Source organism: Oncorhynchus mykiss, chromosome 16 (genome assembly GCF_013265735.2).
Source record: "Oncorhynchus mykiss isolate Arlee chromosome 16, USDA_OmykA_1.1, whole genome shotgun sequence".
NCBI lineage: Eukaryota > Metazoa > Chordata > Actinopteri > Salmoniformes > Salmonidae > Oncorhynchus > Oncorhynchus mykiss.
The window spans coordinates 51,940,292-51,963,821 of NC_048580.1; the positions used below are offsets into that span (position 1 = coordinate 51,940,292).

Here is a 23,530-nt window from a genome sequence, read left to right on the forward strand (position 1 = left end):
CATGACATAAGTATTTGATCACCTACCAACCAGTAAGAATTCCGGCTCTCACAGACCTGTTAGTTTTTCTTTAAGAATCCCTCCTGTTCTCCACTCTCCACTGTATTAACTGCACCTGTTTGAACTCGTTACCTGTATAAAAGACACCTGTCCACACACTCAATCAAACAGACTCCAACCTCTCCACAATGGCCAAGACCAGATAGCTGTGTAAGGACATCAGGGATAAAATTGTAGGCCTGCACAAGGCTGGGATGGGCTACAGGACAATAGGCAAGCATTCAAGATGACGGTCAATCACCGTCGGTCTGGGGCTCCGTGCAAGATCTCACCTCGTGGGGCATCAATGATCATGAGGAAGATGAAGGATCAGCCCAGAACTACACGGCAGGACCTGGTCAATGATCTGAAGAGAGCTGGGACCAAAACCATTAGTAACACACTATGCCGTCATGGATTAAAATCCTGCAGCGCACGCAAGGTCCCCCTCCTCAAGCCAGCGCATGTCCAGGCCCGTCTGAAGTTTGCCAATGACCATCTGGATGATCCAGAGGAGGAATGGGAGAAGGTCATGTGGTCTGATGAGACACAAATAGAGCTTTTTGGTCTAAAGTCCACTCGCCGTGTTTGGAGGAAGAAGAAGGATGAGTACAACCCGAGTACAACCCCAAGAACACCATCCCAGCCGTGAAGCATGGAGGTGGAAACATCATTCTTTGGGGATGCTTTTCTGCAAAGGGGACAGGACGACTGCACCGTATTGAGCGGAGGATGGATGGGGTCATCTATCGCGAGATCTTGGCCAACAACCTCCTTCCCTCAGTAAGAGCATTGAAGATGGGTTGTGGCTGGGTCTTCCAGCATGACAACGACCCGAAAAACACACAGCCAGGGCAACTAAGGAGTGGCTCCGTAAGAAGCATCTCAAGGTCCTGGAGTGGCCTAGCCAGTCTCCAGACCTGAACCCAATAGACAATTTTGGGAGGGAGCTGAAAGTCCGTATTGCCCAGCGACAGCCCCGAAACCTGAAGGATCTGGAGAAGGTCTGTATGGAGGAGTGGGCCAAAATCCCTGCTGCAGTGTGTGCAAACCTGCTCAAGAACTCCAGGAAACGTATGATCTCTGTAATTGCAAACAAAGGTTTCTGTACCAATATTAAGTTTTGCTTTTCTGATGTATCAAATACTTATGTCATGCAATAAAATGCAAATTAATTACTTAATCACACTGTATGATTTTTTTCTGGATTTTTGTTTTAGATTCCGTCTCTCACAGTTGAAGTGTTCCTATGACAAATATTACAGACCTCTACATTCTTTGTAAGTAGGAAAACCTGCAAAATCAGCAGTGTATCAAATACTTGTTCTCCCCACTGTATATATACACACACACACACTACCGTTCAAAAGTTTGGAGTCACTATGAAAGAAAAGCAAAAAATGTTGACCATTAAAATAACATCCAAATGATCCGAAATACAGTGTAGACATTGTTAATGTTGTAAATGACTATTGTAGATGAAAACATATGATTTTAATGGAATATCTACATAGGCGCTGTTAGGTTCTTATTTTTAGAGTAACACGACGGACACTAGAAAAGCTTAACAGGTTTAATTCTTCCCAAAGGGTCGATACAGCTGCATTCAGACATCACGTTTCCACCACTCCAATTTAAACACTCCTCCTTCTCTCCAATCCTTGTGTTTTATGGTCTGACAGGAAGATGAAGTGATAGAGTAATAAACCGTTCTGTCTCCCTCAAGGTGACCTGACCTCAACCCCCTTGATGTCTAATCCAAAGCTCTCCACCCGTATCACCTATAACACTCCTGTGACTTCTTTCCGTCCACCCAGCACATTCCAAAGCCATCTGTCTCCTACAGATAACCATCAACTTCTGATGTAACAACCATGCTCTATCACCCGCAGATACTATAGTATTACTTCTGATCTATCATGTCTCTAGTATAGTAATGTTCAAAGTTTACCCAGAATCCAACAGCGTACAGAGGCCCATTATCAGCAACCATCACTCCTGTGTTCCAATGGCTCCTTGTGTTAGCTAATCCAAGTTTATAATTTTAAAAGACTAATTGATCATTAGAAAACCCTTTTGCAATTATGTTAGCACAGCTGAAAACTGTTGCGCTGATTTAAAGAAGCAATACATTTGGCCTTCTTTAGACTATTTGAGTATCTGGAGCATCAGCATTTGTGGGTTCAATTACAGGCTCAAAATCGCCAGAAACAAAGAACTGTCTTCTGAACCTCGTCAGTCTATTCTTGTTCTGAGAAATGAACGCTATTCCAAAACGAGAAATTGCAAAAAAAACTGAAGATCTTTGAAAATTGCCAGGCGAGCCATTTAGCTCGTCTGGTTGGCTCGCATCACCGGGCTGCTGGGTTTCCCTTTGTATTCCTTGATAGTTTGCTAGCCCTGCCACATCCGACGAGTGTAAGACTAGCATCACTACTCAAGACGGTTCTGACCTAGAATACGTGGACAACTACAAATACCTAGTTGTCTGGCTAGACTGTAAACTCTCCTTCCAGACTCATATCAAACATCTCCAATCCAAAATCAAATCTAGAATCGGCTTTCTATTTCGCAACAAATGCTCCTTCTCTCACGCCGCCAAACGTACCCTAGTAAAACTGACTATCCTACCGATCCTCGACTTCGGCAATGTCATCTACAAAATAGCTTCCAATACTCTACTCAGCAACTTGGATGCAGTCTATCACAGTGCCATCCATTTTGTTACCAAAGCGCCTTATACCACCCACCACTGCGACCTGTATGCTCTAGTCGGCTGGCCCTCGCTACATATTCGTCGCCAGACCCACTGGCTCCAGGTCATCTACAAGTCTATGCTAGGTAAAGCTCCGCCTCATCTCAGCTCACTGGTCACGATAACAACACCCACCCGTAGCATGCGCTCCAGCAGGTATATCTCACTTGTCATCCCCAAAGCCAACACTTCCTTTGGCCGCCTTATCTTACAGTTCTCTGCTGCCAGTAACTGGAACGAATTGCAAAAATCACTGGAGCTGGAGACTTACATTTCCCTCACAAACTTTAAACATCAGCTATCTGAGCAGCTAACCGATCGCTACAGCTATACATAGTTCATCTGTAAATAGCCCACCCAATCTACCTACCTCATCCCCATATTGTTTTATTTACTTTTCTGCTCTTTTGCACACCATCATCTGCTCATCTATCACTCCAGTGTTAATCTGCTAAATTGTAACTACTTTGCTACTATGGCCTATTTATTGCCATACCTCCTCATGCCATTTGCACACACTGTATATAGACTATTTTTTTCTATTGTGTTATTGACTGTACACTAGTTATTCCATGTAACTCTGTGGTGTTGTTTCTGTCGCACTGCTTTGCTTTATCTTGGCCAGGTTGCAGTTGTAAATGAGAACTTGTTCTCAACTAGTTTACCTGGTTAAATAAAGATTTTAAAGAGCCAACTTTGCAGGATTCGATCTTAGTCCGTTACTGATGCTTTGTCTGTTTGATGGCTCGTCGGAGGTCGTAACGGGATTTCTTAAAAGCGTCCAGATTAGTGTCCCACTCCTTGAAAGCGGCAGCTCTAGCCTTTAGCTCAGTGTGAATTCTGCCAGTAATCCATGGCTTCTGATTGGGATATGTATGTTCGGTTAATGTGGGGACGACGTCATCGATGCACTTATTAATGAAGTATGACTATGTCCTTAAGTGTTGTGCAGATAGCTGACGTGTGTGTGCGTGTGTGTGTGTGTACGTACGTAAACTACTGTAGGTATGTGGGTGAACCTGTCCCTCTTTCCTGTCATGGCTGGTCTGGCCCTCTGCACTGCAACAGAGATCAGTTTCAACATGCTGGGCTTCTCCGCAGCCCTCTCCACCAACATCATGGACTGGTAGACACACACACACACACACACACACACACAAAATAGTACCCACGTGCAGCCCTCTCCACCAACATCATGGACTGGTAGACACACACACACACACACACACACAATAGTACCAGCATTGATAACTTTTCTCTCATTTCACAGTTTTGTCTTTTCAAGGCAATGTAACACCACATCTAACACCTTCATATTCCCTTTCAGTTTACAGAATGTTTTTTCAAAGAAGCTACTAAGTGGAGATACCTACAAATTCAGGTAAGTTGTTTTTAGTTCCTCCATATTTTAGTAAATGAATGTAGGCCTGTTATGCCAGTTTTATACCCTGTATTAGATTATAATACCTGTTTAATTGTATCATAGGAATAAAAAAGCACAATACATCAGTGTATTAACAGATGTGTAAATAATGTGAGGAGTTGAGGAAATTGATGTTTACTGTAGACTATAGTATGTGAAACTGTACTGAATAAAATACTTGTTCCTGTGTCCTGTTTAGCCCTCCAGATCTGCAGTTCTACACCAGTGCAGCTGCAGTCATTATGCTCATACCTGCCTGGGTCTTCCTCATGGTCAGTCACATATACTGTACAGTGCCTTCAGAAAGTATTCACATCCCTTGACTTTTTCCACATTTGGTTGTTACAGCCTGAATTTAAAATGGATTACATTGAGATGCTGTGTCACTGGCCTACACACAATTACCCCATAATGTCAAAGTGGAATTTTGTTTTTAGAATTGTTTACAAATTAATAAAAAATGAAAAGCTGAAATGTCTAGAGTGAATAAGCATTCAAGCCTAAATAAATTCAGGAGTAAAATGTTCTTAACACGTCACATACTAAGTTGCATGCATGCACTCTGTACCTCACACATACAATTATCTGTAAGGTCCCTCAGTCGAGCAGTGAATTTCAAACACAGATTCAACCACAAAGACCAGGGAGGTTTTACAATCCCTCGCAAAGAAAGGCACCTAATTTGTAGATGGGTACAAACATTTAAAAGCAGACATTGAATATCTCTTTGATCATGGTGAAGTTGTTATTACACTTTTGATGGTGTATAAATACACCCTGTCACTACAAAGACACAGGCGTCCTTCCTAACTCAGTTGCCGGAGAGGAAGGAAACCGCTCAGGGATTTCACAATGAGACCAATGGTGACTTTAAAACAGAGTTTAATGGCTGTGATAGGAGAACACTGAGGATAGATCAACAACATTGTAGTTACTCCACAATACTAACCTACATGACAAAGTGAAAAGGAAGCTTGTACATAATACAAATATTACAAAACATGCATCCTGTTTGTAAATAAGGCACTAAAGTAAAACTGCAAAAAATGTGGCAAAGAAATTAACTTTATGTAATCGCTGCCAAAGGTGACTCTAACATGTATTGACTCGGGTGTGAATACTTAAGTAAATTAGATATTTCATTTTCAATAAATCTGCTAAAATGTAAAAACTTGTTTTCACTTTGTGATTATGGGTACTGTGTGTAGATGGGTGAGGAAAAATATATTTCATCCATTTTGATTTCAGCCTGTAACACAACAAAATGTGGAATAAGGGGTATGAATACTTTCTGAAGGCACTATACTAATGTACTGTTGAGTATATTACATTTGTAAATGGCTTAATATAGAAGCTTGTCTGTTCTACGAAATATATTCCCAAATGTATTCTCAATTATTTTATTTTCTCTGTTACGCTGTGTGCTCTGAACTGATATGCATGATTGTTGCTGACACTCCGATGTTCAGAAGAATAATTAGTCTATAATGCGCATCACCGCGCGACGCTCAACTCAACAGTAGTGTGTAGCTGCTGGCAAAGCAATTCAAAGCCTATACTTCATCACTCAGAGTGCAACTTTCCAGTGCTACTATTTTTCCCATGTAGCCTATTGTTATTAAAACCAAATCAGATAGTAGAATAGTTGACCTATTTACCTGGTCAGCCTGTGTGTTGTATGTGAGAGAAATACTCCTCAAGGCGGAGGAAAACATGTATTTTGACAAGCGGTCAATGCACAACAATTCTTAATGCAATCGTGGGAAAACACTTTTGAAGACAGTTTTGGCCATTGTTAAGTCAAGAGGGGATCCCAGTCTTCCATTGCTACTACATTTATTTCTAAACTCCTTCAATTGCACAAGTGGCATTGTTTTTACAAATACAGTTGCAACCAGTGTTTCAAGCATTGTTAGGTGTAGCTTGTGGTAGAAATTCTATAGGAAGAGAGACTGCAGATTCTTACAAACAACAAATGTATTATAAGATTTGTAAAAACTAAAGCAATCAACCATAACTAAGAATAGTTCAGAGTTGAATGCTCAACGATCGGAGTTGTCTCTCTCCTCTTATAGAAAGTACATTCTTTAATCTTTGTGACAGTTAGCAGATGTGCAGAAACAGGCCCTGGGAAAATAGTTTTTAAAAGAAATTGAGCTCTTCTGTGTAGATCAAGAGAGCTAATATCGCCACCATCCTCTGTTCCTACTGCCGATCGTAAACACAGGTCGTCACATACTGCCGTCGCGCCCAAGTGTCTCATAAATCTTAGATTTATGACTACAGTACCAGTTAAAGTTTGGACACACCTACTCATTCCAGGGTTTTTCTTTATTTTGAATATGATGTCTGGCAAGTTTCTTCGTCTTTTTACACCAATAACAAATTAACTATATACTGTACAACACAAAACCCTCAAAACAGTTTTAGCGATTGCTTCGTTGCGGCGTGATACAAAGTTGGACTATTTGTAAACATCATTCCTGCTCTCGCCCATGTATACTAACAATTTGAATATGTTACCTATTAGTATACACTGTCTTTGAATCTCGCAAGGATTATCCAACCCCAATACCAGCTCCAATTCTGTCGCCATGTAACATTATCCGGGTATTGTTACTGGTCCTATGGGTAGTAGTCTTATTGCTTTTGATTCTGTCCGTTTCCCCACTAAATATAATACTTTTCCTGTCGTACATTTAGCCAATTTCAACTCTATTGCCTCTACTCACTTTTCCAATGACCAACGGCCCCACACCTTAAACAGGGTGACTTTCACTGTGACTGTATTAACCACACACACGGCTGCCAAGAGAGCGGAATTGGATTCTACTCAAAACCTCCTTTACTATTTCATTCCAATGAAAAATGTTTCAAACCTCCCGCCAAAGCATACGTACAAATTTGATCAACATGCTCACATACCCAAGCTGTGTTCGAATACAATTACATACCGGCCATGTTCAACGGGTGTTGAGCATTAGTAAATTCAACAGTTAATCTGCGCTCTGGCACATTCAGACTAGAATGCTCTGAAATCGGAGCAGATAGCCAGAGCGAATTTACGAAGCACCCGATTTTACAATGTTCATTGAGAACGCACAATGACTATACCATTTATCTAAGCTAAGAATGACATAAATAATGAACGTTGGGTAGTTGGCATATAGTTAATATATCAATTTAACACTCAGAGTGCAAAATTGGGGCCCACTATACATGTTCGTGCACAGTAGGCTGTCTTTGGGTATGGTCCTTGTCAGCCAATTCTGTTCATAATATAAATCTCTTGTCAATGGTGAGAAATATGCGGTGCAATGTAAGCCAGTCTGTGACATAACTGCCTTTCTGTTTCCAACAGCTGCCAGCAGTTGAGGAAATTTTGCCAATAGAGTCATAATGCTCAATATCCTGTATGTCCCATGCATAGTACCAATCACATGTTGAGACCGTGTCAAACAGCATCATGAGATTACATGTCTCACGAGGCTGTACAACACTGAGGCCTTTTCCTTTGCAAAGAATATTAATCCCCAATTTACAGAAAAGTCTCTTCCTGACAAATTTACAGGACAACATGCAGAGTAAATTAATTGATGTATGTGTTATCAACTTTAACAGGTAGGGGCATCGTGAGCAACTATTTCATAGTCACTCCTGAGGCTCCCACAGTGCTGACTGATTCATTTGGCATGGGAGGTTCGGACATAGATTCAGAGTTTATGAAGGACATTGCAGCGCCAGTATCTACTAGAAAATGTATTAACTCACATTTGACGAAAAACCAAACCATCGGCTCCTCACGGGGGTTTAAAAAAATCTTGAAATGCTGTCCAAGGGTGTAAGTTGTCTCTACCTTGTGTCAGTCCATATGTGGGTTGTTTTCGGTGGAGGTCCGGTTTTCCAACATTCCCCCGCTGCCCCCTGTTAGTTAGATTCGTTTCAACATGTTCTGGCGAAATGTACCTCCTTTCCACTGTTGTAACAAGCAAAGTTCCTACCCAGTAGTGGTTGTCGTCCAGCCCGTCTGTCAGCACTGGCTTCCCCTCCCCTTTCCTCTACCCCTTCCTCTTCCCCTCTGTCCATCGTCCAAGCCAGAATCGATGTGTACGGAACGTATTTCCACTGCTCATGGGCCACCTCCTAGCTGTTTGCTGGTCCCGCAATTGTATCAGGTCTTGTTGGGGGTAGAGCTGCGGCTGGGGTGACAGCTTAGCGAGCTGCTGTCAGACAACCAGGGCTGGTGCAGTGGATACAGGGGTATAATAGGGGGGGTGGAAAGTCATTATCATCGACATCCCTGTTTCTTCTTCTTACTTTCTTTCACCAATATTCCTTTAACTTTCCTGTCTTTCGGCTTCCTTCTCCCACTTTCTAAACTTGCCCCAATCTATTTGACATTTCTTGCCTTTCTTGGTTTCCTTCAAACTTATCTAACTTCTTTCTACATTCTGCTAATAAAAAGGCACATTGAGTGAAGTTTTAAGGGAAAATATGCTACTTTGTGCCAGAGCGGTACCTGTACCAGAATGTCCCTGCCCCATTTATCTGCCAGTACCTTCACCGGTCCAATCAACGGAACGGGCAGACAAGGTTCTCCCTTACTGCTTTTGGCTCCCATTGTGAAACCTTGTCCAAACACACATACACACACACACAAAAAGCAATAGTGTTTAATTAGGAACGTCTTCCTTTCTTATAATTCAAATTATATACTACCGTTCAAAAGTATGTGGTCACTTAGAAATTACCTTGTTTATCATTAAAACACACATGAAATGAGTTGCAAAATGAATAGGAATATAGGCAAGATGTTGACAAGGTTATAAATTTAAAAAAAAATTAAATTTAACAAATAATTGTGTCCTTCAAACTTTGCTTTCGTCAAAGAAACCTCCATTTGCAGCAATTACAGCCCTGCAGACCTTTGGCATTCTAGTTGTTGATTTGTTGAGGTAATCTGAAGAGATTTCACCCCATGCTTCCTGAAGCACTTCCCACAAATTGGATTGGCTTGATGGGCACTTCTTACGTACGCTCAAGCTGCTCCCACAACAGCTCAATAGGGTTGAGATCCGGTGACTGTGCTGGCCACTCCATTATAGACAGAATACCAGCTGACTGCTTCTTCCCTAAATAGTTCTTGCATAGTTTGGAGCTGTGCTTTGGGTCATTGTCCTGTTGTAGGAGGGAATTGGCTCCAATTAACCGCTGTCCACAGGGTATGGAATGGCGTTGCAAAATGGAGTGATAGCCTTCCTTCAAGATTCCTTTTACCCTGTACGAATCTCCCACTTTACCACCACCAAAGCACCCCAGATAATCACATTGCCTCCACCATGCTTGACAGATGGCGTCAAGCACTCCTCCAGCATCTTTTCATTTTTTCTGTCTCACAAATGTTCTTCTTTGTGATCCAACCTCAAACTGAGATTCGTCTGTCCATAACACCAATTTCCAATCTTCCTCTGTCCTTTGTCTGTGTTCTTTTGCCCATCTTAATCTTTTATTTTTATTGGCCAGTCTGAGATATGGCTTTTTCTTTGCCACTCTGTCTAGAAGGCCAGCATCCCGGAGTCGCCTCTTCACTGTTGACGTTGAGGCTGGTGTTTTGTGGGTACTATTTAATGAAGCTGCCAGTTGAGGACTTGTGAGGCGTCTGTTTCTTAAACTAGAGACTCTAATGTACTTGTCCTCTTGCTCAGTTGGCCACTGGGGCCTCCCACTCTTTCTATTCTGGTTAGAGCCCGTTTGGGCTGTTCTTATTTTTACTATTTTCTACATTGTATAATTATAGTGAAGACATCAGAATTATGAAATAACACATATGGAATCATTTAGCAACCACAAAAGTGTTTTTTATATATTTGAGGTTCTTCAAATAGCTACTCTTTACCTTGATGGCAGCTTTGCACTCTTGACAGGGGTACTCTTAAGTGTACCCCTTTCACTGACCAGGATATAAGTTCTACTAAGCTATATGGAATTGTTTTAAGAAGGTAATACCAAGGATCATTTAGCTATTTGATTTAGAATTTTAAGACTCCTTGAAGTATAAAAAAAATAAATGAAAAGGTGATTTGAGGATAAATACATTTTGGCTTTACTGCTATTAGCCCATACAAACTCTTTGAATAACAGATAGACCCCCTCCCCCCCCCCCCCCCCCCCAAACAATCTAAAGAAAGTTTGTTCTGAAGTGCCTGTCCTATATCTGAGAGATGTAAAGAAGATCAGGATACATTAAAAAAAAAATATATATATATATATATATATATAACCCCTTATTTTTGGCACGAAAGAGTGTACATGAATACTTTCATTCATTTATTTTTCAACTGGTGCTGGGGTACCTTCAGATGAGTCTTGTGAGGCCTGTGGGCATCCTAGAGCAAAACAAGTGACATGTTCGTGAGAGTCTCACCATCATATTAGTGTGTAGCCCAAACTGTTCAGACACTAGAGACGGAAGTTAGATCGGCTGTACCCACTTTAGAGCAAAACTGAGAACAACCATTGTGTTTGTGAGAGTCTAAATTTCCCATAGAGGGGTCATAATAGTTTGTAGGCCAAACCGATCAGATGCTACAGACGATTTTGTGAGAAGGACGATTTTTGGGAAGTCTTCTTTTTTTATTTGTTGTTATTATGCTAATTCTTTTTTAGCGGGAGCATGGACATCGACTTTAGGGGTTAAATGGGCAATTATGTCTTAAATGGCCAATGACATAGGCCTACTTTTATAATAAAAACCAAACAAATATAGTAAATCATAATTCAGAATTATATAACAATTATTAATAATAACAATCAGGATATCCAATTTTATTGGTCACATGTTCAGCAGATGTTAATGCGGGTGTAGCGAAATGCTTGTGTTTCTAGTTCCAACAGTGCAGTAATATCTAACAATTTCACAACAATAGACACAAATCTAAAGTAACGGAATGGAATTAAGAATATATACAGTGCCTTGCGAAAGTATTCGGCCCCCTTGAACTTTGCGACCTTTTGCCACATTTCAGGCTTCAAACATGAAGATATAAAACTGTATTTTTTTGTGAAGAATCAACAACAAGTGGGACACAATCATGAAGTGGAACGACATTTGTTGGATATTTCAAACTTTTTTAACAAATCAAAAACTGAAAAATTGGGCGTGCAAAATTATTCAGCCCCCTTAAGTTAATACTTTGTAGCACCACCTTTTGCTGCGATTACAGCTGTAAGTCGCTTGGGGTATGTCTCTATCAGTTTTGCACATCGAGAGACTGACATTTTTTCCCATTCCTCCTTGCAAAACAGCTCGAGCTCAGTGAGGTTGGATGGAGAGCATTTGTGAACAGCAGTTTTCAGTTCTTTCCACAGATTCTCGATTGGATTCAGGTCTGGACTTTGACTTGGCCATTCTAACACCTGGATATGTTCATTTTTGAACCATTCCATTGTAGATTTTGCTTTATGTTTTGGATCATTGTCTTGTTGGAAGACAAATCTCCGTCCCAGTCTCAGGTCTTTTGCAGACTCCATCAGGTTTTCTTCCAGAATGGTCCTGTATTTGGCTCCATCCATCTTCCCATCAATTTTAACCATCTTTCCTGTCCCTGCTGAAGAAAAGCAGGCCCAAACCATGATGCTGCCACCACCATGTTTGACAGTGGGGATGGTGTGTTCAGCTGTGTTGCTTTTACGCCAAACATAACGTTTTGCATTGTTGCCAAAAAGTTCAATTTTGGTTTCATCTGACCAGAGCACCTTCTTCCACATGTTTGGTGTGTCTCCCAGGTGGCTTGTGGCAAACTTTAAACGACACTTTTTATGGATATCTTTAAGAAATGGCTTTCTTCTTGCCACTCTTCCATAAAGGCCAGATTTGTGCAATATACGACTGATTGTTGTCCTATGGACAGAGTCTCCCACCTCAGCTGTAGATCTCTGCAGTTCATCCAGAGTGATCATGGGCCTCTTGGCTGCATCTCTGATCAGTCTTCTCCTTGTATGAGCTGAAAGTTTAGAGGGATGGCCAGGTCTTGGTAGATTTGCAGTGGTCTGATACTCCTTCCATTTCAATATTATCGCTTGCACAGTGCTCCTTGGAATGTTTAAAGCTTGGGAAATCTTTTTGTATCCAAATCCGGCTTTAAAATTCTTCACAACAGTATCTCGGACCTGCCTGGTGTTCCTTGTTCTTCATGATGCTCTCTGCGCTTTTAACGGACCTCTGAGACTATCACAGTGCAGGTGCATTTATACGGAGACTTGATTACACACAGGTGGATTGTATTTATCATCATTAGTCATTTAGGTCAACATTGGATCATTCAGAGATCCTCACTGAACTTCTGGAGAGAGTTTGCTGCACTGAAAGTAAAGGGGCTGAATAATTTTGCACGCCCAATTTTTCAGTTTTTGATTTGTTAAAAAAGTTTGAAATATCCAATAAATGTCGTTCCACTTCATGATTGTGTCCCACTTGTTGTTGATTCTTCACAAAAAAATACAGTTTTATATCTTTATGTTTGAAGCCTGAAATGTGGCAAAAGGTCGCAAAGTTCAAGGGGGCCGAATACTTTCGCAAGGCACTGTAAATATTTGAACGAGCAATGTCAGAGCTGCATAGACTAAGATACAGTAGAATATAATCGTGTATATACGTGTGAGTTGAGTAATGCAAAATATGTAAGCATTATTAAAGTGACTAGTGTTCCATTATAAAAGTGGCCAGTGACTTCAAGTCTTTGTATATAGGGCAGCAGCTTCTAAGGTGCTAGTGATGGCTATTTAACAGTCTGATGGCCTTGAGATAGAAGCTGTTTCTCAAAAAACAAAATATGGCAAAGTTGCCTAGAGGCTAGAAGCACGGCTGCCCTACATTTTCATGTGAAGTTGTGTCCAATGGAGTAAATGCAGATGTACATCGGCTGAAGCATGGTGTTTGTCCATGTTTTATAGCCACTACGCTGCATCAGTTGGGCTACAGGTGATAATTAGTGACGGGGGGGGAAAAATTGAAAGTTACATGTTGCAATATTTAAAAAGTGTGCTGTACCTGCGCCATCTTCTTTTGAAATGGTGAGCCAACATGTTTTCAGTGCTTTTACTTCCCTGACTATTGCTCTCATTTATCTATCTGCAACAGACACATATTGAGCAATATGTTTGGAACATCATTGCAATAAAATTGCAGTATCGAACCGCAATACATATATAATCGTGAGAATTCAGCCACCAATTGTGCAAGTTCTCCCACTTAAAAAGATGAGAGAGGCCTGTAATTTTCATCATAGGTACACTTCAACTATGACAGACAAAATTAGAGAGAAAAAATCCAGAAAATCACATTGTAGGATTTTTTATGAATTTATTTGCAAATCATGGTGGAAAATAAGTATTTGGTCACCTACAAACAAGCAAGATTTCTGGCTCTCACAGACCTGTAACTTTAAGAGACTCCTCTGTCCTCCACTCGTTACCTGTATTAATGGCACCTGTTTGAACTTGTTATCAGTATAAAAGACACCTGTCCACAACCTCAAACAGTCACACTCCAAACTCCACTATGGCCAAGACCAAAGAGCTGTCAAAGGACACCAGAAACAAAATTGTAGACCTGCACCAGGCTGGGAAGACTGAATCTACAATAGGTAAGCAGCTTGGTTTGAAGAAATCAACTGTGGGAGCAATTATTAGGAAATGGAAGACATACAAGACCACTGATAATCTCCCTCGATCTGGGGCTCCACGCAAGATCTCACCCCGTGGGGTCAAAATGATCACAAGAACGGTGAGCAAAAATCCCAGAACCACACAGGGGGACCTAGTAAATGACCTGCAGAGAGCAGGGACCAAAGTAACAAACGCCTACCGTCAGTAACACACTACGCCGCCGGGGACTAAAATCCTGCAGTGCCAGACGTGTCCCCCTGCTTAAGCCAGTACATGTCCAGGCCCGTCTGAAGTTTGCTAGAGAGCATTTGGATGATCCAGAAGAAGATTGGGAGAATGTCAGATGAATCCAAAATAGACTCGTCATGTTTGGAGGACAAAGAATGCTGAGTTGCATCCAAAGAACACCATACCTACTGTGAAGCATGGGGGTGGAAACATCATGCTTTTGGGCTGTTTTTATGCAAAGGGACCAGGATGACTGATCCGTGTAAAGGAAAGAATGAATGGGGCCATGTATCGTGAGATTTTGAGTGAAAATCTCCTTCCATCAGCCAGGGCATTGAAGATTAAACGTGGCTGGGTCTTTCAGCATGACAATGATCCCAAACACACCGCCCGGGCAACGAAGGAGTGGCTTCGTAAGAAGCATTTCAAGGTCCTGGAGTGGCCTAGCCAGTCTCCAGATCTCAACCCCATAGAAAATCTTTGGAGGGAGTTGAAAGTCCATGTTGCCCAGCAACATCCCCAAAACATCACTGCTCTATAGGAGATCTGCATGGAGGAATGGGCCAAAATACCAGCAACAGTGTGTGGAAAACCTTGTGAAGACTTACAGAAAACATTTGACCTCTGTCATTGCCAACAAAGGGTGGTATATAACAAAGTATTGAGAAACTTTTGTTATTGACCAAATACTTATTTTCCACCATAATTTGCAAATAAATGTATTAAAAATCCTTGTGCCTTGCAAAACTATTCAGACCCCTTGTTTTTTTTTCACATTTTGTGTTAAAGTAGTATTAAAATGGATTTAATTGTCATTTTTAGTCAACAATATTCACAATACTCTGTCAAAGTGGCATACAAAAATTGCTTAAAAACAAAACATGAATACAAAAATGCATAACTAAAATATATTAGTTGCATAAGAATTCAGCCCCATTGTTTAAGCAAGCCAAAATTAGTTCAGGAGTAAAAAGTTACATGGACTCACTCTTAGGGTTTGACATGATTTTTTAAATGACTAACCCTTCCTCTGTCCACAATACATTTCAAGCATAGGTTCAACTACAAAGACCAGGGAGCTTTTCAAAAGCTTCAAAGAAGAACAGTGATTGGTAGATGGGTAACAATAACACAATTGAATATCTCTTTAAGCATGGTCAAGGTAATAATCATGCTGTGAATTATGTATTAAGCTACCCAGACAGAGTGAAAAGAACACAAATGCACAGAATAAGAGTATTTTTTTTGCGGTAATTGAGAACACACATATAGGAACACTTGATCTCGCACGCCCAACAAAAGATAAGAAAGGTAGAATACTGAACATAAATCAGCAAAAAGTAGGTTATTAGAGTTTAACTATTCCATTTAATACAATAGATAATGAATAGCCTACAAAACAAAGACAAACGTTTTGAAATAATCTGGCATAAATTTGATAGAGGCGGGACAATTTGCGTTATCAATATTTATTTTCCAGTCAATGCTGGAGCCTAAATGATAGCCTATTATGTTTAGGAAGTTCATGTCCATGGAAAAAACGACTGTGCAGGGCCCACAATGCAGCTCTCTACCATAGAGTATATGGTGTAGCATAGTGTATACCAGTCTCCATTTGTTTTGAATATACACTGAACAAAAATACAAACGCAACATACAACAATTTCAAAGATTTTACTGAGTTACAGTTCATATCAGGAAATCAGTCAATTTAAATAAATTCATTAGTTTCTAATCTATGGATTTCACATGACTGGGAATAAAGATATGCATCTGTTGGTCACAGATGCCTTAAAAAAAAAGTAGGGGAGTGGTAGCCTCCATTTGCCTCATGCAGCACGACACACCTCATTTGCATAGAGTTGCTCAGCCTGTTGATTGTGGCCTGTTGAATGTTGTTCCATTCCTCTTTAGTAGCTGTGAGAAGTTGCTGGATATTGGCGGGAACTGGAACACGCAGTCGTACACATCAATCCAAAGCATACCAAACATACTCAATAGGTGACATGTTTGGTGAACATGCAGGCCATGGAAGAACTGGGACATTTTCAGCTTCCAGGAATTGTGTACAGATCCTTGTGACATGGGTCTGTGCATTATCATGCTGAAACATGAGGTGATGGCAGTGGATGAATGGCACGACAATGGGCCTCAGGATCTCGTCACGGTATCTTTGTGCATTCAAATTGCCATTGATAAAATGTAATTGTGTTTGTTGTCCTTAGCTTATGCATGTCCATACAATAACCCCACCGCCACCATGGGGTACTCTGTTCACAACGTTGACATCAGCAAACCACTCTCCCACACAACGCCATACACGCTGTCTGCCATCTGCCCGGTACAGTTGAAACCAGGATTCATCCGTGAAGAGCACACTCCTCCAGTGGCCATCTGCATTGCTTGCTGTTGGGGGCTTTTGGCTGGGTTTCTGTATAGCACTTTGTGACATCGGCTGATGTAAAAAGGGCTTTATAAATACATATTATTGATTGATCGAAGGTGAGCATTTGCCCATTGAAGTCGGTAACCATGCCAAACTGCAGGTAAGTCAAGAACCTGGTGAGGACAATGAGCACGCTTCCCTGAGACAGTTTCTGACAGTTTGTGCAGAAATACTTTAGTTGTGCAAATCTACAGTTTCATCTGCTGTCCGGGTGGCTGGTTTCAGACAATCCCGCAGGTGAAGAAGGTGGCTGTGGAGGTCCTGGGCTGACGTGGTTACACGTAGTCTGCAGTTGTGAGCTGGTTGGGCTTACTGCCAAATTTTCAAAAACGACGTTGGCCCATTGAACATTGGACGCTGAACATTCAATTCTCTGGTAACCGCTCTGGTGGACATTCCTACAGTCAGCATGCCAATTGCAAGCTCCCTCAACTTGAGACATCTGTGGCATTGTTTTGTGACAAAACTACACATTTTAAAGTGGCCTTTTCTAGTACCCAGCACAAGGTGCACCTAATGATCATACTGTTTAATCAGCTTTTTTATATGCCACACCTGTCAGATGGATTGATTATCTTGGCAAAGGAGACATGCTCATTAACAGGGATGTAAATGAATTTGTGCACAACATTTTAGAGAAATAGTTTTTTTGTGCGTATGGCACATTTCTGTGATCTTTTATTTCAGCTCATGAAACTTTTGACCAACACTTTACAAGTTGCGTTTATATTTTTGTTCAGTGTAGTATTGTGTTGTGCAGCCAAAGCTACTGATGGCAGATGCAAATTATAAAATACTATTACGATCATAATGATCGCCAAAACACTGGTATTATGTTGACAAATTGTTGCTTTAAAAACAAGCAATGAAAATGATAATTGCACTGAGTGTGTCAGCCTTTTTAAGTTGGAATGAAAGTGGTAAGTTAGCAACTTACCTGATATTTGGTTTGGGGGAGTGCCAACAGTTTGAAGATGTTCTCCCATGCTCCTTTGTGTTTCCAGGACATTTCAGTGATTGGGAAGAGTGGGCGTTCGTTCAGCTGGAGTCCAGACATCGTTCTGCTGCTGCTGTTTGATGGTGCCCTGTTCCACCTGCAGAGTGTCACCGCCTACGCCCTCATGGGACGCATCTCTCCCGTCACCTTTAGGTAAGAGTCTGATTCACACAGGCAGGGGGCATCTCAATACAGTTAGCCATTATTCCCATCAGTTATTTTACCTCAGTACAGATGAAGGAAAGTAGATAAGGATAGAGAGCCACGTGAGTTTATTGAGATGCCCCCCCCCCCCAGCCACTCACTTTCAGGTGGGACTATTGCACTTTCAGGTGGCACTATTATCCTTGACAGTCATTGCATTTAGACAGGCAGACAGTCTGTCAGACAGAAGCCACATTCAATAAATATTTAGTGCGGCCTGCAGCAGCGTCTAACACCCTCCCCTTGCCTCCACAGTGTAGCCAGCACAGTGAAGCACGCCCTGTCTGTCTGGCTGAGCATCATCTTGTTCAGTAACCACATCACGGTGCTCAGCGCTGCTGGCACGGCCCTGGTGTTTGTGGGCGTGCTGCTGTACAACAAGGCCAAGCAGTTTCAGAGACACACCTTAAAGGCCCTGGCCCACGCCCAGGCTCAGGGCCACAACTACAAACCACTACTGCAGGATCACAAGCTCAAAGCATCGGACCGATAGACTCCCCAGGAGACCAAGGGGGGAGAGACCAGAGGTCTCTTCTCTCTAACTTTGATCATGTAGAACCTGATACGCAGACGATTTGACTAGACCATGTTTTGACTCGCGCCAGCATTATGACGAATGAGGGAAGTCAATGGTCAACAGCACGGTAGAAGGATCTGTCACTCAAGTGAGGTTTCGTTTAGTAGGAATGGTCCATTTGAGAGGCTGGTTTCTCTTGAGGTTTCATTCGGCCTCACTTTGAGGCATTCTCTGATACCTATGTGAACTTGTCTTAGTGTGTGGTCTGACCGCGGACCACTGTTTCACAGTGGACTGGTGCAGCAGGTGTGAGCAAACTTTTTGGCTTGAGGGCCACATCCGGATTTCTAAATTGAACGGGGGCCACACAGATTTATTTTTGACTGATATGTTTGTCAAAATCCATTTTTGTGCCAGAAACATTCCAGTTATTTTTAAAATGTAGGTCAATTTATATTTCGACATACTTTCTATCTAGTTTTAGACGTTCAAGTGTGGCCTGGAGTGTTATTTATTTAATTTTTTTTACCCAAAACAATTTCCCCCCTCCCCAAAAAACTACTTATTTTAATTTGTTTATTTTTTACCTCCTGTGGGTCGGATTGAATGGGCTCATGGGCCAGATCCGGCCAGGCCGTAGTTTGCCCAGCCCCGGGGCCTCATTTATCAAAGTTGCATGCGCACAAAAAAAGACTCAACTTTCCTGCGCCAGTTAGGCCTCAAAGTTTGGTGTTTATCCATTTTGAAGTTGACGGGAAAGTGTGAGTATCTCCACGCAAATCTCAGGCCAAGCGTACACACTACTTCTAATGGTTGATCAACTATATTGCAAGCAAATATTATCATTTCTTTCTCGTCTGAGTGTGCCAGAACGCAGAAAAACTGATGAATTTACGAACGCTCAACACCCGTTATATGGAATATGGCCGGTGTCGGTAAACGTCGGCAAAAGAGCATAATTAAATTGTTGCCAGCAGCACAGTTACAGTCACCAACCCTCTGGATAACATGAAAACAGCCTAACCAGCTCTGCTAGGACCAGTAAAATGGTCAGAGTGAGGTGTTCTCTCATTTGTGTCTGGAAATAGTTAGCAAGCTAGCCAAAATTAGCCAGTTAGCTTGGGTGCTTGACTGCCATTGTGTGGTCAGAAAGCTCGGATCAACCCTACTGCTTGGCCAGAACGTCCAGTGTGCACTCTTGAGAGCGAAACTCTCTGAATTTACGAACGTACAATCTGACAACTCTCTGAATTTACGATCGCCCTCTGAGCGCCCCCTCTGACACTCTAGATTGAATTTATGAACACACCCTTAATCTCCGAGCATATACCAAGGCAGGCGATAGAAACACAATCACGTGTTTATGAACAAAATATTGAACAAGAATTTATATTTTTAATGGAAGTGTGGGCTGCATTTAATTTTAAATTGTTCAATAGACAATAAATCTTGCAAAATGTGCGACAAGTGTTTGGCACTCGCTATAGGCGGTATGCATTTTTTGTAAAGAAATGTCACTACAAAAGATTAAAACATTCTGCCCACACCTCTACAGAAATGTGATCACATTTGCCATTGAGCTTTCTTTTGCAACTATCATGGCCCAGTTCCAACATCTCCAAATCAAACAGCAAATTAAGGCGTTGTTGTTACCATAAGTGAATCAATACGTTTTACAGGCAGGGTTGTTCACGAACTCACAAATTATAGTGTATCAATGAAAACATGATTATGTTCCGTGCCACAGTTTGATAAATCTCAATAATTTTGTTGCACAGGCAAATCGGGGCCGTACTACCGCATTTCAGCCCCCAGAATTGTTTTAAATAATAATAATTCTGTTTAATAATGCTAAACAAGTTTTAAAGCTAATTTCCTGCAATTCTACACTATTTGACATGGGTCAGTGATAAATGTGCTCTTCTATAGCTCATCTCATGCTATTGGTCACATTTTCTCCATGAGGCTGAGAGAAGATTTTGCAGTTTAAAGCATATTTCCTGCAATTGTACATATTTGTTCTATCATATGCATATGCTATCTGGGGGGCCCCTGACCTCCAGGGGACCCACAACCCAAAAAAGGTTAGGGGCCCCTGGGCATGTGCCCTGTTTGACCGTTTGGTAATCCAGCCCTGACGTAAATCCTAGAATCTCCCAAGTATGCCAAAATTGAGTAAGAAATGTATGTATAGTTGATAAATGAGGCCCCTGGTCTGGTGTGTTTAAACAGGCACTCGGCCAGATGACCAGATCTTCACTTCACTGTTACACTGTCAATTCCTTTTGTTGTTTCATTCCTTCGCCTGTTTTCAAATAATGTGAAAACTCAGGATTTCTCTACATGTTCATTGGTGGAAGTGGTTCAATACAAGTCTATTTTTTCTGCATACTTGCCTTTTAGGATTTTATTTTTTCCATTGGTCTTAAAAAAAAATGGTTATAGGCACATATTCTCGTTGACAAAACGGCTTTATTCTCCCGATTTCATTAGCCACCGTCCATCATAATGTAGAACAGTTAAGGCATTTATTAATTCCAATAGGGCATTAGCTCAGCTGTTTACCAACTAGTCACAAGTGAAAAGCAAATATTTGAGGCATTAGCCTGGCTACAAAGGTGTGTCTTACCCTCAGGGGAGAAGAGGTAGGGAGAGTAATGTTTATTTGTTTTTCCAAAGCTCACTTTTGACACTGAACTTCTCACAGCAATGTGAAATATTTGAAAGACTGGAGTGCAGTCTGCAGAGATCATATCATCTGCAGTTCTTATAAATTCACCTATAAAAAAAATATTCTCAAAGCTTTCTCTGATACTATTGTTTGTTCTTTTTCTTGCACGAAACCTGAAAGGTTCCTTCAGTTTATTTATAGATTGATTTGGTATGTTGTGGCATTGTGTAGCCTTCCACACCCATGTCTTACTTTATGTGCCACATTGAATCCTGTTATTCACTATGAGTTAGTTGAATATTTGGTTTAAAAGGGACTTCACTGTAAAGTGCCAATGACTTGGTGTACTTTATTTAAAGTGCTGTAATACAAGTACTGTACATGAAACTGTTATTTGTCTTGAGTACATTCCTTTGTCTTTGCATTCTTTTTTAACAGCGCATTTAATTTTAGTTGTGAAACGCCCAAGGTCTCAACCATTTTAACCATTTCCTCTGTAATTTCTATATATTACCATTTGGGTGATAAAATCTAATATTTGCATTAAACAAGCTCAATTATATAAATTCTGTTGAGGAATCTACAAGTACTGGTTTATTCCACTGCCTGCCTGTAGACAGAGAATAAGCGAGCAGACAGTGGGTGTACATCTCCTGCATTCTATCCTGGTTCTCGTCCTTGCCTTGTAACTGAATAATACCGGCATAACCAGGTGTGACTTTCCTCGCTATTTTAGCAATTAAGCACCAGGGAGAAACAAAAACCAGCAGTACATCGGCCCCCAAGGACGGGCATATTCATTCCAGAAACCGTTTAAGAACTAATCGGAAGCAAAATAAATTAAAACAAGATTTTCTATTGGACAAATGTAGGTAGGTCCCTCTGTTCTATTTGATTCCATTTGAAAAAATCCCCAAAATCGGCATAATGAATACGCCCCTGGAGTTGTGCACCCCTGACACAGCCGGAATTCAACCCTTGCAGATTTTTTGGGTGTGTTTGATTTACACCCCAGAGTATCCTGGATAGATGGAGTTGCCAACTTAATTAGAAAATGGCAGTCCTGTGGGTTGAAAGAGCTAGGCGCAAGGATTGAAATCCAACCTAATCTTATTCAACCTCTCTATTGAGCTTAGGTTTAGTGAAACTGGATCTCATTTTTGTCCTTTGTCTACAGTGAAAGTGTGGTCAGTTGGATAGGATAAAGCAAAACTACAGAACTGACTACATTTTGTAAGGGGAAGCTGACATAAAAAGGAAATGTGTCTGTTTGCTTGAGTGAATGGCACTGGCATTTCCTTGGTTTTGTTATAGTGTGGTGCTTTTCTCAGACTAACAACAAGTTCAGCAAAGGAAAGTTCCCAATATGTGGATGCCTCAGGTTTGGACAGATCATTTATGTGAATTTGACTAGAATGTAATCTTATGTTCCCTGACTATTGTAATCAATCAATGTTTATAGCTACAAGTTGAAAGTTATTTCTGACTCCTGTTGACTGATTTTTTTTTTCTTAATTATTTTACAAGTGCCACTTTACTTGCACATGAATTGTTCCTTTAGGGCTGTTTCTCTGAATTCATGTTCTTGCCAAAATGTGATTTTCACTGATGGTCCAGTGTTGATATGATTACTGCAATTAAGATATTTACTGTAGACTTCAAAATGTTTAACCGATGGGGTATATCGAAGGCTACATAATTTCTACTGTTAAGTGAAATTCTCACCAGGTGACCTTTTTTCATCTCATTCTCTGAGAATTTGCTCAGAACCTCGTTTTTTGGTTGTATTTTCTAAGTACTGTATCACTCATAAAACAGAGGCCTCTGTCGTTTTTTAAAATAAACCTGTGGACTAAGATTTCATGTTGATGCATTCCCCAAAATGATTGTGTTGGTTGTCATATGAACCAGACATAGTTTTACACTGATTTATCACCACTTTTCTAATTTAATAGCAATATGTCACAATTCACAATATTATACCTCTCAAAATCTGTGAGTCACAAGGATGAAAGGGAAAAGTATTGTGTAGGAGTACGCAGAGATTGACATTCAAGTCTGAAAGGCACTTAACCATCGGGCAAGACAGGAGTTTTGGCTGCCTGAAGGTTATGATCATTTGCCGAAAATGTAAATTAGCTATTTACTTGCAGAAATGCCATATATTGTCTGCCTTGCACCTAAATATAGGGTAACAATCAAAAAAATAATAATCACCTACTCAATGGGGCAACCTCAGGGCAGGCTTGCACGACTACTCAATTCACTTGCCCCAGGCAATAGGGCAACCCTTAATTTCAATTCCTGGTAAGGGATGGAAATATATCAAAATAGACCTACTGCTAATATAACAAAAAATGTATTGTGAAAAGGGGAAATGTTCATTAAAATTGTCAGTGAGGATGCTAATTGTATATTTTGGGGAGCTGTTCATGTGAATTTTATCTGAGATGTAATGTTTAATAATCGATAATGTTATGCACATGATTAATAAAATATATTTTTCTTCCGCATTTATATTGTTTTTTGTTTGCTTGTACTGTATCTGTCGTTTTGCACCTAGAAACAGTTTCAAGTCCTGTCC

General features: G+C 40.9%; 1 protein-coding gene across 7 annotated transcripts in view; it reads left to right on the forward strand.

The window, feature by feature from the left end:
* The window catches only part of LOC110492227 (solute carrier family 35 member E2A), a 39,244-nt gene extending 15,785 nt beyond the window's left edge, over positions 1–23,459 (forward strand). For all 7 annotated transcript variants that reach the window (XM_036947197.1, XM_036947195.1, XM_021566359.2 and 4 more), the window contains 5 exons: positions 3,800–3,920; positions 4,122–4,175; positions 4,417–4,489; positions 17,562–17,707; positions 18,014–23,459. In XM_036947197.1, the coding sequence (XP_036803092.1) occupies positions 3,800–3,920; positions 4,122–4,175; positions 4,417–4,489; positions 17,562–17,707; positions 18,014–18,251 (632 nt within the window). In that variant the 3' untranslated portion in view covers positions 18,252–23,459. The remainder of the gene's footprint in view (positions 1–3,799; positions 3,921–4,121; positions 4,176–4,416; positions 4,490–17,561; positions 17,708–18,013) is intronic.
* The last annotated feature ends 71 nt before the right edge of the window (positions 23,460–23,530 follow it).